Source organism: Cucurbita maxima, unplaced genomic scaffold (genome assembly GCF_002738345.1).
Source record: "Cucurbita maxima cultivar Rimu unplaced genomic scaffold, Cmax_1.0 Cma_Scf00005, whole genome shotgun sequence".
NCBI classification, from domain to species: domain Eukaryota; kingdom Viridiplantae; phylum Streptophyta; class Magnoliopsida; order Cucurbitales; family Cucurbitaceae; genus Cucurbita; species Cucurbita maxima.
The window spans coordinates 1649617-1663905 of record NW_019272021.1 but is presented as its reverse complement, the minus strand read 5'-3'; the positions used below and the strand labels follow the sequence as shown (position 1 = coordinate 1663905).

General features: G+C 34.6%; 4 protein-coding genes across 4 annotated transcripts; 2 read left to right on the top strand and 2 right to left on the bottom strand.

Annotated features, from left to right (window-relative positions):
* The first annotated feature begins 259 nt into the window (after nt 1-259).
* On the top strand, nt 260-1783 carry LOC111479956 (GDSL esterase/lipase 1-like). Its single transcript, XM_023124886.1, has 5 exons — nt 260-533; nt 622-743; nt 816-1043; nt 1126-1387; nt 1464-1783. The coding sequence occupies exons 1-5, from the start codon at nt 275-277 to the stop codon at nt 1697-1699; spliced, it is 1107 nt and encodes a 368-aa protein (XP_022980654.1). The 5' UTR covers nt 260-274; the 3' UTR covers nt 1700-1783.
* Nucleotides 1764-3859, bottom strand: LOC111479974 (40S ribosomal protein SA-like). Its single transcript, XM_023124907.1, has 5 exons — nt 3622-3859; nt 3079-3341; nt 2725-2922; nt 2389-2626; nt 1764-2083 (listed from the first exon to the last, which is right to left on the bottom strand). The coding sequence occupies exons 1-5, from the start codon at nt 3758-3760 to the stop codon at nt 1995-1997; spliced, it is 927 nt and encodes a 308-aa protein (XP_022980675.1). The 5' UTR covers nt 3761-3859; the 3' UTR covers nt 1764-1994.
* Nucleotides 3860-4562: 703 nt separating this feature from the next.
* On the bottom strand, nt 4563-5407 carry LOC111480018 (17.4 kDa class III heat shock protein). Its single transcript, XM_023124973.1, has one exon. The coding sequence runs from the start codon at nt 5305-5307 to the stop codon at nt 4831-4833; it is 477 nt and encodes a 158-aa protein (XP_022980741.1). The 5' UTR covers nt 5308-5407; the 3' UTR covers nt 4563-4830.
* Nucleotides 5408-8063: 2656 nt separating this feature from the next.
* On the top strand, nt 8064-8772 carry LOC111480030 (auxin-responsive protein SAUR50-like). The gene has a single exon (XM_023124989.1). It carries the CDS (start codon nt 8124-8126, stop codon nt 8475-8477), a length of 354 nt encoding a protein of 117 aa, XP_022980757.1. The 5' UTR covers nt 8064-8123; the 3' UTR covers nt 8478-8772.
* The last annotated feature ends 5517 nt before the right edge of the window (nt 8773-14289 follow it).

The window sequence follows — 14289 nt, the reverse complement described above, 5'->3', positions numbered from 1 at the left end:
AAAAATATATATATAAAAAAAAAAAATAGAAGAAAAAAAGTGGTCAAAATCAATCTAGAGAAGTTTTTTTTGGTTTGGTTTTTTGTTTCAGTTTTGGCTTAATGCGTTCATCACGATCTTCGTGGACCCTTCCTTTTTAATTTCCTTGGCAAACAAGAATGAGTTTCCCATGTAGTTTTCAAGTAAGCTAAATGGCGTTTCAAACTTGAGTTCTTCTCATTAAAATAATCCTCAATTGTAGCAGATTGAGCTATCTATCAGGTCACCACATCACATGGCGAGTTCAACCAACCTGCGTCTGTGTGTTCTCTTCATCTTCTTCGCTGTTGGGTGCGTTTGCATGCAGGATGAGCAGCTGCACAATCATCATGGGCCTCTCTTCACTTTTGGAGATTCCTTAGTTGATACTGGAAACAACAACTACATCAATACCAGGCGCATTGCCCAGGCAAATTACCCTCCATACGGCCAAACTTTCTTCAAATATCCCTCTGGAAGATGGTCCGATGGCCGAGTACTTCCCGATTTCTTCGGTACCTTCCAATTGTTTCATCTCCTTTTTCAATATGCATACACATTGAACCATGAATCTAAAGGCTGTTCTTTTCTTTTATGTTGCAGCTGAATATGCAGATTTGCCATGGATTCTTCCATATCTTCATCCCGGGAATAAGCGTTACGTTTATGGCACAAATTTTGCATCAGGAGGAGCAGGAGCTCTCCATGAAACCAATCAAGGACTAGTAAGAGTTTTTCTGTCAACCTGAACGTAGTAGTAAAAAGTTATATCATCACCTAAAGGATCATATATTCAGGTAATGAGCCTCAAAACTCAGGCAAGGAACTTCAAGAAAGTGGAAAGGATTCTGAGAAAGCAGCTTGGAAGGACAGGAGTAAACACAATTCTATCAAAGGGTGTCTACTTAATCTGGATTGGGACCAACGATTATAGCGTCTACGCCTCGGACTCGAAGCTTTTCAGTTCCTACTCATTGGAAAAATATGTTGATTTGGTGATTGGGAACTTGAGCTCTGTCATAGAAGTAAGTCAATGGATTCCCTTTATGTTGAGATTTAGGTTTTTTGTTCCTTCTAATACTCAGTTGTTGGTTCAACATTGAACAGGAAATCCACAAGAAAGGGGGAAGAAAATTTGTTGTGATAAATCTTTGGTCTCCTAACCATATACCTCTTGTGCAAGAAGAAGCAGTGGCATCACAAGGCAGAGATGCCCGATTGGGACAACTTAATCACCTTGTAGAATTGCACAACGGGCAACTTTACAAAGAACTCCAAAGGCTCACTACAAAACTCAAAGGATTCAGATATTCCTATGCTGATTCCTATAAAGTGGTCGAAGAAATAGCAAGCAACCCTGCAAAATATGGTATGTGAATTAAAAGAACCTTAAACGAATATCTTAATGTGGGTTTCTTTCTGATTGTTTGGTTTACTTGAAACAGGCTTCAAAGATGTGAAGGTTGCATGCTGTGGAAGTGGGAAATTAAGAGGAATACAAAGCTGCGGAGGGCAGGATACTTTAAAAGAATATCAGTTATGTGAGAATCCTAAAGAGCATTTGTTCTTTGATTCAAACCATGGGAGTGACAAAGGGTATCAAATACTTGCAGAGATGATATGGAATGGAGATTTGAATACTTCCAGGCCCATCAATGTCAAATCCTTGTTTCAATCGTAATTCTAGATTAAATGGACTCTAGTGAGTAATTATATTATCAAGCAAGAAAATAAAACTTTCCGATCAAAAATCTATTTCCCATGATTCAAAATCTCATTTATATGGATGCCTGCTATAGTTTAGGCAAGTAATTTCCTAAATATTCCTAAAAATTTTACTAAGATACCAAAGATGAAGTCAAAATTTCAATCTCAAATTCTAAAACTCACAAGTTTGCAGCCCAAAAAGGTGATACTCCTACATAAACAAGCAAACTCATACAACGATTTAATCAATTCTCGTTTGCAACCATCCCTCAAAACCAACTGGCAGCTGGAGGGGCGCCACCTTCAACTGAAGGTGCTGGTGGTGGTACTGCAGCTTGCCATCCGTCTGATGAAGCAACTACAAAAGGCGAAACACAGAAAAGAAGGCATAAAAATAGAATCCTAATATAAAACAACGTCCTTTTATCTGTTCACCTCAAACAGACAAACCAACCTAATCCTTAGTTGCATTGCATCTTAGGTTATAACTCCTGACTAATGATGTCTAAGATCAAAAAAAAAGAGCTATGGAATGACATCTACGAGGTAACTGGAACTGGACGGTGCTAATTATCGACTTAAACCAAAGTAATTCATCTTGAGCTAAACACATTAATAAGCGCAAACGTTCAAATGAATCATAAAAGGAAACTTGGATTTAACCTGGCTCTTGGGACCACTCGACATTTGAAACCGGTGGAGGAACTAAAGCCGCATCTGGTGGTGGAACCACATCAGGGGCACCCCACTGAGCATCAGAGATTTGTCCAGCCCATTGATCTGAGGTAACAAGTGGAGCAGCACCAAAATCTGCAATGCCATAATCTAGGGGCGCAGCAATAGCCTCTTCTTCCTCTTTCTCCTTGGCCTCCTCGGGCTCACGGTAGAAAAACAAATCCACCTGCATAAGAAACATGTGCATTAGTTCAAGCCCAGGCTTTAATTCAACTTCCAACAACCAAGTGGTTTATATGATAGAAAAGGCAACTCTGAGCTTACCATCACATCCCATTTAAGCCCTGCACGAATTGTGCCACGCATCTGCAGAACCATCCTGGCCAAAAGCCAGAATAGACATCCTATGCTATGTTTCCCCTTGTTATTTGCGGGAATTCCAATATCAACATAACGCATTGGTGAATCAGTGTCACAAAAGGCAATTGTAGGAATGTTTCCAAGGGCACCTTCCTTGATGGGCTGCAAGCAAGAAGCCAACCAGGAAACACAAATAGCAGCAACAAGTCACTAAGGGAACAAACAGAAGTGCATCTAGAATTGCTAAAGAGAAGACCATCATTTCAATTTCAGCTAATAATAGAAAAATGTTATGGGTCTTTAAAAAGACTGAATCACCTGATGATCAGTTCTAGGATCAGTAAGAATGAGAAGACGTGGCTCATTAAACGAGGTCTGAAGCTGGTTGGTGAAGGTTCCAGGGGTGTGCCTCCCGGCTATTGCATGAGCACCAGTGTATTGAGCGAACTTTAAGACAGCCCTCTGACCATAAGGTCTTGCAGACTGAACAATGATATCTTGTGGATTCTCAATACCCACAATGACTCTGGCAGCCAGCTGAAGTTTCTCCCATGTCTTACCAAGGTTAATAATGTAGATTCCTACAGAAATGAGAATTCGGAATAAATATCATTCATATTCAAATTGTGAGATCAGTCCTCTTTGAATAACTCAACATAACTAAATCTAACAGACTGGAAAATGTTTCAAATCTTGAACCACAAAAATTACGGCCATTGGGCAAAGACAAGTAGGAAGCAACTACGCGCGTTCATTATCATTCAATGTCTGATTCCGAGAGAAATCATCGCGAATATTGAAACCGAGAATGAAGGAGCAACAAATGTGAGGGTCTAAAATTGAAGAGTAGTGATAGCATACCATCGTTCCGACGCTTGAAAACGTAACGCTCCATTTGAAAGTTGCAATTCTTAGTGCCTAGATGAACCTCGGAAGCCAACATCATCTGGATATCGGCCTCCTTCTGGGAGAGTTGACGAGGTGGTGTTGCAGTCGCCATGTCCGGATCTTTGTGATGAACCGAGAAAGGAGGAGCAACAGAAGGGTCGGGAGGGTAAGAAAGATAGAAGAAACCAAGAATACTAGCTAGGGTTTTCTACCTTGTTTTCCTTGGCCCAAAACAGAGAATTACAAAATAATTTCAAAACTGCCATCCATAATGAAATGGGCCTGGGCTTAGTTTAATATCAGCCCAATTTTCTATTAAAAAAAACAAAAAACAAAAAACAAAATACATTTGTCGTTTTAAGGTTGTCTTGTGGTGGCATGAATATGGTTTTTTTAGGGTGAATCTAGGTTGTTACAAATGGTATTAGAGCCAAACACCGGACGATATATTAACCTTCTCGTTGTTTCTCGACTGAGTAGACATGAGACCGTGTGTCAGTAAGGACGCTGTGCCCCAAAGGAAGTAGATTTCGGGGTGGTCTCACATCGATTTGAGTAAGAAAGAGTGTCAGCAAAGATGCTAAGCCACGAATGAAAGTAAATTGTGATATCCTACATTGGCTGGTAAGGAGACCAAACCACCATTTAGAAAGATGTAAAAATCTTCCCTTATAATATACATTTCGGGAAAGCCCAAAAAAGATAATCTTTACTTATCTTAAGCTAAGACATATACTGTTCACATCACAAACATCGTAAGTAAAGGAAGATTGATCCCTACATCTTATAAAACTCTCTTATATCTTCCTTCTTCGAGCTCAAGCTATAGGAAACTTTCATCTAGGATACCTCATTTAGGACAACTCATAATGTTCATATGATGAATATTTAGCTCGAAAGGTTATCGACCACCGTTCATCCAAGAGTCTAGAACCCGTGTGTATATATATAATATGTATGAGATGGCTCAAACGAGGTTGTAAATTGTTAGTTGACTTGAACACTATCTATAAATACATGATGATCTACTCCTTCTAGAATTAAGAAAAGAAACACCCAATCACTAAAAGTACTCATTTTTTAAACGCTTACAAGTTTCATTGGAAAAACAGAGCATGAATAAGGAAAACAACTACTAATTCTCTTAACACAAACAGCCACCATCAAAAACCAAGTGGTGTTTCAGGCGACGGCGACCTGCACCGTTTTGGGCTTGGGAGGCGGAGGCAGCTTTCCCACAACCACCACCAACACCCCACTCTCGCACTTAGCAGAAACGGCAGATGTATCAGCATTCTCCGGCAGCCTGAACTTCCTCACCATCTTCTGTGGCGCCTTCCGCTCAAGCCTCAAATACTTGCACCCTTCCTCCTCCCCATCTTCCCTCTTCCTCTTCCCTCCACTCCGAATCACCAGCGTGTTCTCCTCCTCCACCGTCACCTGAATGTCGGATTTCGACAGCCCAGGCAGGTCCATATAGAACACGTATTCCTTCGGAGCGTCAAGGATATCAGTCGGGATGCAGGCCATGCCCTTAGGCTCGCGAGCATCGTCGGAAACGAAGGCTAATTTCTCGAGGGCTTCAGGGAAAGGGAAGAGGGTGCTTATAGCCTGCACCAAATGTCCGTTGGATGAGTTCGAATCGGCGGCCCTGCTCATTGTGAGAGATTGTTACGGCGGAGAAACGGGAATGTGATTGGCGGGGAAGTTGGGGGTGAATTAAAAAGAAGAGGAAGGAAAATTCCAGAGCCTGCTTCAGACTGCAGGGGAAGCGTCTGGAACAATCCTCGTCTTTGACAACTCTTATTCTTGCTGACACGTGTCGACAATCCTACCTGTCGACGTGGTTCATTATGATATGACAATTACTTAGACGTTTGATATTGTCCTCAGTAGGATATTGTCCAATAAACTCATGATCATTCATTAAATTAGTCGTGCGACTTTCATTATCCAACAATTATAACTTTTAAAAATTTAGAAATATTTTTTTAAATAAAATAGAAAGTTTTGGATATTTTTTTATTAATTTAATCAAAATGAGCTTAATTATATATTTAAAAATTAAAAATTCAATTAACAAATTTACGTTACCCACCTAAACTAACAAAAAGTAGTAATAATAATAATAATAATTAAATATTGTTATCATGGTCTAAAAAATAGGATTTTTGGAATGAATTAATTGAAATTAAAAATGAAATTACCGAAAAAGTGGGAAGGGACGCAAATCCCTCCTCCGTCCAATTATGGAATAGACTCCCAGGGGCAACCTCAATAAGGTGGGTGAGGTAGTCAGCCAGGGGTAAAACGGGTATATAATTTAAAACAAGTCTATTACTTCAATTTCCCATAAAAGTTATGGGGCCAACAACATTTAAGTGAAGCCCAACATAAAAGGTTATGGGCCGTACGAGGAGGTATGGTGGCCCATTTAAGGCCCATAACTGTCAATGTCATATAATATTATTTATTTTTTAAAAAAAATGATTGGAAAATGTTGTGAAGGAGGCACATGAATGAAATCCCACCATAATCTACATTGATTTGGATGTGTTGTTATAATTAAGGCTAAAAAACAGGGAGGATTGTTGTTGATCTCTATTTAGGCACATGTTAAAGAGAGGGTGTAGCACATGCCTGCTTCTTTGACCCAACACAAATCTTAGTGGGGGATCTCAAATTTTTCCATTATTGGCCCCCCACTCTTCTAACCCTTCACCTTCTTCCCCTTTTCTCTTTTCGGTAATTTTACGCTTATTAAATAACCTCTCAAAATGTTGCGTCGTTTTGAAACAAACGGATTTGATGTATATCCGACATGTCGTAGGTATTCAGGAGACATCATTTAGGTTAGGAATATGGTAAGCTACGTGTTCTTCTAATATTTTGGTTAGCTCGAAAGAAATTGGTCACTTGGACCACTGCTAGTAGGTTGGTTTTAGATTCGGTGCCAATTAACTTCTTTCTCTTCTCTCTCTCTCTCTCTGGACCACCAAGTAAATGATCATGTCCAATCCGGTAATTCAAATCGTAAATCAAACTATTTCTCTTTACTTTTCGTTTTTACTCAAAAAGTCAATAAATAAATAAATAAATATTTTACTAATTAAAAAAATTAAAAAAATTAAAAAAATTAAAATGTAAAATTGATTAAGGAGATGAATGGAAAAGGGAGTTGGAAGTTGGCTAGTTGGTACCTTAACAACCTAACATCTCTCTTTTTCAAATTGGGATAATTAAGAATAATAATATTTATAAATAAAATAAAATAAAAACCCATAATTTATTTTCTTCAACAAGATTTCACAACCAAAAATAAAAATAAAAAATAAAAACATTAAATCAATTTATACAATAATTAAATCTTCATGTTGCTAATTATTATTCCCTCCTAAGTCCCAACCCACATCTAATTTTATTTTGCTTTCCTCTATGCCTTATACTTCACACTTTTGCCTTCACAAGTGGACCATAGGTTATATGAATTATTAATTCCAAACATTGGTTGGATCTTGCTCAAACATTATAATATACAACCTTAATTAGTAATCTAATTAATTACATATGGTTATTATGTTATATATATATATATATATATAGAAGAATTAGAACAAACAACATCATTCATTATCTTATCTTAATAACTCACTTCTTACCTAATCGTCAATCATTCCATATCAGACGTCCTCACATTATTATCAATCAACACTCGTTCTTTCTCAAACAAGTTTCAATATTTAATTGAAATTAAAACTGGTTTAGCTTCTGCAAACTTTTTCGCCATTTTAAAATTTTAAATCAAACTAAAATTAAAGAATTTATTGAAATGGTTTAAATTATAATGAAGAACGTAATGAATCTGAATTTGATTGCATCAAAGTTTGTCCAAACACAGAGAGGATAAGGTTATAAAAGAGTTGGCACATTAATATGCTTTCTATAATACATAGTCAAGGTTTCTTGTATTAATGAGGATAAAACCGTCCATTAGAGCCCTAATTAATTAATTAATTAATTAATTAATTAATTAATTCATTACTTTTTGTTTTTTAAACTCTAGTTATTTGTTTACTTTTTCCTATTTTAAAATTATTTTCACAAAACTCAACGGATTTTCAAAAATATTAATATTTGACTATTATTTTAAATATAATTTTAAAAGTATGACACTACTTGCTAACAAACTAAATATTATAGAAAATTTTAAAAAAATAAAATTCTAATAAATATACAGAAGAAATGAAATCGAAAAATTAGAGTGATGAAAAAAATTAAAAATAAAAATTTAGGTGTTAATATTATTAATAATTATTTGATGCTGAGCTGTGTTCTTGAATCCATGGACCCACCTCCTGTTTTGTCTCCTTCCTTCTCCCTCTTCCTTTTTATAATTCCGTCCGTCTCATCTCAACCCCCAAAAGAAACACACCCATTCATCTAATTCTTCCCTCAATTTCCTCTAACCCACCGCCATGGCCAAGCTCGGCAAGCTCACGAAGCTGAAATCCGCCATCAAACGCTGGCCATCCATCTCAAAACTCTCCCGCACCACCACCTCCTCCGCCGTCTCCTCCGCCGCCCTCGACGAAGACCACAATCTCCACCCCGTGTTCGTGGGTAGGTCCCGTCGCCGCTACCTCCTCTCCTCCGACGTTGTCCAGCACCCACTCTTCCAGGAGGTGGTGGAAAAGTCGTCCCCCAATTCCGATGAACAGGGTGTTGTCGTGTCGTGCGAGGTTGTCCTGTTTGAGCACTTGCTGTGGATGCTGGAAAATGCGGATACCCAATTGGGGTCCGCCGATGAACTTGTCCAATTCTACACTTAGAATTGTGGTACATGTATATCATGATTCTTATTTGTGGTTGCTGTTGTTGTTCCAAAATAGAAAAATATATATAAAACTAAATTAACCCATTTGATTAATTTTGCCCTGCGTCTTGAAGAAAACAGGGGGTTTTCTGAACCTGGGTTTTGCTACCTTCTTCCCATTTCTGTTTCATTTGTTGTATTATTTTCCCGGAAAGCTTGTCAGTTCAATTCTGAAATTTTCTCGTCATCCAAACACTGTGTATTCTGTGTTTTTGTTTCTTCAAACATTTTGTCTCTACATTTTGTTGGTTGGTTTTATTCTTCCTGTTTTATTTATTAATCTAATACTCAATTATATTGTCTCTAAATTTGTCTCAATTTCTCTCTCTTCACCTCTAACAAAACTCCATGCAATTTTTTATTTAAGAAATACAAACTAAAATCATGATAGCTTATGCTCAAAGTAACAGAATCATACCACTATGTAAAGTCGTATTCGTCTAACAGAACTGAACCGTTCAAATAGAGTTCATAATTAAATTTTTTATTTTGTTAAACGGTTAAATTTTTTAATTATTTTAAAAAATCATATTTATCCGTCACAAATTTTGATTATAAAGCTCTAAGATTTCTAAATAAGTAAAAGAAGTTTGTTATGCGGCATGACTAACATGACTGTGACATCTTCTCTCACTTAATTGGTTGACGTTTATGTCAACCGACTAAAGAAAATGTTAACTCGTAAATCGAATCGATTTTTTTTTTACTCAATCAGTTGAATTTTTTTCTTTTTTTTTTTTTTTTTTTTTTTTTTTTTGGTTTATTACTGTTTTATTGAATTTCTTTTCATTAATTTATCCAATTCTATGATATTTTCTATCCTTTTAAGGAATATTTACCACACGATTAGTATAACATTATCATACTTTTTCAACTCAACTTTCTATAACATTTTATATATATATATATTTATAAAGATAATTTTGTTTTTAATAATTGAGGCAGGGCCCATCATATTGGAAGAATCCCAATTTGAAAAAAAAAAAAGAAACTTAGGCTATGATACATTTCTATCATAACTTTGACCAAGACTTTAATTATTAATTATTTATATAAAAAGTATAAACAAAATTAAATATTTATTTGTTAGGAAAAAAATATATATATATATATAAAAAAGAGAAAGTAATTAATTGAATATATGGAAAGAAATAATAAAGAAGGCCTGCAAAATTGTATAATTTAGAGAGGACAAAAATTGGGGTGGAATTATAAAGTTGGGCTTTAATTTACAATAATTTTTTAAAAAAATATAATTGAGAGTTAGGGTCACATTTTATATTGCACATAATGATTGGGTAGTTACACAAACCTACCTGATTATTATTATTATTATTATTATTGTTATTATTATATCATGCAAAGAAATCATGTAAGTTTTCAACATTCTTATTCTTTGTATTTGTGCTGACTTTTTTATATTTTAGACTATGGTTGGTATGTTTATTTCAATTCATATGCCAAATGCCAAAAATAAACAACAAAATAGGAGAGAATGTAGCGAGATGTTAATTTAATCTGTACAGATATTTTATGAATGGGTATTTTATGAAGATGTTAGGGCTCGAAGAGGTAGATTGTGAGATCCCACATCAATTGGAGAGAGGAACAAGTTTTAACGAGGATGCTGGTCACGAAGAGAGTGGATTGTAAGATCCCACCTCAGTTGAAGACTTTTCTCTATCAAACATGTTTTAAAAACTTTGAAAAATAAATGATAATATCTACTAGCGGTGGGTTTGAAGAAGAGACCATCTAAAATTGAGTTGGTTTAAAATTTGAGATTTATGTTTTAGGTTCATTAATTTTTTTCTAAATTTAATTTGATGATAAATTTAAAAAACAATTGGTGTGAAATTTTAAATTTTTAATAATGCCAATGAACTTTTTTACTGTTAATTTCAAAGCAGGTGTTCAAGCGTCACGGTCATACTTTTCATCTATGTGGTGTCATGATCTTGACACGCTCAACAAGCCATGTAGGAAACCTAAGCTCCGTATTCATTTTTCGCCCCATTTTGTTGCTTCGTTGGACTTTAAGTAAGGTTTGTCTTTGTTAACCGTACATCACTTGTGCAGAATCCAAGATTATTTGACCATACATGTCGTCTACGCGTGAATGTTCAATCGTTTGTGACACAACCGACTTGCCTCTACACTAGACCAAGTCATTCGGCTTGACCTTGCTTCTACTTAGGGCTAAGGTTTCTCAATGCGACATCACATCCCATCATCTCATCTTGACTCCCAATTAACATGATCCATATATTTTGACATCATCCCAAGTTAAGGGGTGTCATCAGTCGTCGCAACTCACTTGATCATACCGTTAAGGTGGGTCCATGTGTCATTCATAACATTGGAGCATCCTAAACATCCATCTCGGAACACTTGTCCTTCTTGGGAGTGGAGTCCATGTCGTTCATAACATATGCCACTTGTTACTATCCTTGAAAAACTCATTTCAAAGAAAGTCGATTGAGGCACTCGTCTCGAAACACTTGCCCTCATGACACACATATGTGCCACAAGGTAGCTCACTTAGGCCACATGGTCCAAAGGTGGTGGAGAGTTAACAGCATACCTCCCATAAAGTTCATTTTGAGGCATTTTCAAATTGCCCGGTGTAAACATGTTTTTGGTGAACGAACATATGGTTTCGTGGAGCATCCATCTAGTGTCTAATTGATACCAAATTTTTGCGAGCCTTCATATTTTATATAGACGGGCTTAACTCCAAAATCGTATTTCCAAATTCTCTTTGGAACTCTGACTTTCGAGATTAAAGCTCAGGGCCCTACTTGGCCCTTCAACAAGCTTATATGTGACACTCATATCTATTCGTTGTCCCTATCTTACTTCTGCCTCGTTTCCTCTTCAATGCACACGTTATATGGTGTGTTCGTGATGCACCATTCTCCTCTACATCATGATATTCTTCTATATTTAGCCTTGGGTGGCCGAATGAGCGCCTCCTAAGGGTTACTGTTTTGCTTTGTCTTGACATGAGGGTGACAACCTACTCTCTTCATAATATAATTACGACATCAGACGTGCAAACCATCAACCTACTAGTAATGGGGGAGAAAACATAGCATGTCAAAACAAAAGCTTGATTCGATGTGTCAGCAAAACACTAACATCTGTTAAAAAAAACCAAAAGCCCATTAGTGCTCCGAGATAGGAAAGGGGGACAACCCTACGCACACACAACACAACCACCAACTCTAGAAATCATAATCAAATCTTTTTGTTGGATTTGCCAATTCTTCGGTGAATCAAAATGAAAGGCTAGAAGCTAGCTCTAGCTTCTAGCTACTTTCCCGGCTTATTATTATGGTGTTCCGATTTTCAATTCGCTTCTCTCTTTCTCCAACTCGATAATATCCATGAACTTTAAAATTTCTATTAATACTACTATACATAAAAGAAAAAAAAGAAAAAATTAAAAATATATTTTTCATATGCAAAAATCACATTCGCCCCATCTTTAAATGTTGCATTAATACCGTTAATCTTTTCAATATATGAACGAAAATCGTTTAACTAAATTACTCGTTTTATGAAAAATATTTTAAACTTTATTTTTAAAGAGTAAATATATTAATTTATTTATGTTTTGGTGGTAACATTTTTAAGGAGATTAAAAGTATTAATTTGATTTTTGAAAATAAGAAAAAATTGTAAAAGAATAAAAAGGAGGTTGCGGAGGCGGAGACTGACACGTAGACGTGGGCCAGGAAACTGTGTGCAGAAACCATGGGCCCTGCCAGCTGGATTTCTCTTCTTTTTATGAAACAAAACAAACCCCCACCATTCTTTTTTTCTTTTTTCTTTTTTCTTTTTAAGGCCTAATAAACGTTTTAAATTTCCTGAATGGACATATTCATTGTATCATAATTTTTTTTTTAATAAATTATCAAATAAAAAATTACTAATGTAGACCTAGTATCAATAATATAAATTTATTTATTTGAGAGTGAAATACTTATATTTTAAAAAATGAATTTTTTAATGTAAAGTTTGAATAATATTGAGTTGGGCCTTGTAGATGAGTTGGGCCCAATTTTGTTGTTTTGGATCCCAACACCAACTATTAGTTCCAATTCTTATACATCCATGTCATCACACTTGACTTGACTCGACTCGAGTTTGAAAAATCTTTTGGATGAGTCTAAATGGATTCCACAATCCAACCTAATGGGTTTTTTTTTTTTTTTTTTACATAAAATTAAATATCAAATATTTACCTTAATGCTTTAAAACACGTCAGTCACACCCTTATAAACAGTGGTTTGTTCGCATCCCCACCCAATGTGAGACATTAGAGGAGTTGTAATCCTATTTTTAAGTTGGTCAAGTCAAATGTCAACCCACAAACTAAACTGAGTTTTAAGTTTTTTTAAATACGATTTGAGTTAATGGGGATAAGGTTGGAAGAAGATAAAAAAAAAAAAAAAAAAAGTCAAAGAAGGCAGGCAGCCCTATAAATATTTGTATAATGCAAAGTTGGAATGTATATATATACTTATAAGATGTGTGATTGAGAAGTGTTTGCTCATTTAATACCCAAACAAACAAACAGTCTTCTATTGTGGAGGTCCTTCTCTTATCTCCTCTTTCTTTCCACTAATTATGGGCCACCTGATGTTTACACTTACATTATAAATAATTCTTACTAATAAAAAAATTAATTTGAAATAACACAAATGCCCTTTTATTTTGTACTCTTATTAATATAAAATACTAATTATTACAACTGTGTATATCGTCGTCTTATAGATTATCTCTAAACTTTTTAATATTATTTTTAAACATGGTAAGTGTATATTTTTAAAATTTTAATTTTTTTTTTAAAAATTAGGGATATTATTACCATTAATTTTGGTAATTATATATATATTATATTAACGTATAAAGATATTATTAATTTTTTTTAATTAATATATATTTTTTAGTTTAAGGATATTTTTTTAAAAAAAAAAGAGAGGAGAGGAACGAAGAAGAAAAAGAAAAAGTCTATGAAAATGACAAATTGTTAGTTCGAGTCTATCTGAGGTTTCATCCAATGAACTCGAAATTTGAATCGAATTTATTTGGGGATACGATAAATTCAAAACTTTTCAAAATTTTAATTTGGATATTTTTTTTTTTTTTGGGTTTATTTGGATAAATTCGAATTAAGATTCGAATTAAGATTCGAATTAATTCAAATATTAAAAAAAAATTAAAACTATACTTGTTAATAAAAAAAAAGTTTTAAAATTAATTCAAATTTATTGATTAAAGTGTTGAAAAATAAAAATATAAGGTTGAAATAATGATCCCCACAATCCAATTTGTCTTTTTTATTTTATTTTCGTTGTTGGTATTACAAATTAATTAAAAATACATATATTTTACGTTTTCGAGACAACTTTGTCTCATTTTTAAGGGTATACACGGGTTAAGCTGGTTGGGTTATTTTTTTTTAATATTTAAAAAATGTATATTTATCCACAATTAAATTTTATCACACTATAATATTAAACACACATACATCACAATGCATCATTAACAACAGTTACCATTTTCAAACATTTTTTTATCTTCATAATAATTTAAAAAGTAGTGTAAGGTTGAGTTAAGTTGTTCGAGTTGATCCAACCAAAAAAATGTCAACCCATAAATTGATATGAATTTTTTTTATTTTAAAAAATTCTACCCGATTAATTTTTTTTTAAATAAGTTTAAATGAGATAATAGCCAAAAAAAAAAAAAAAAAAAAA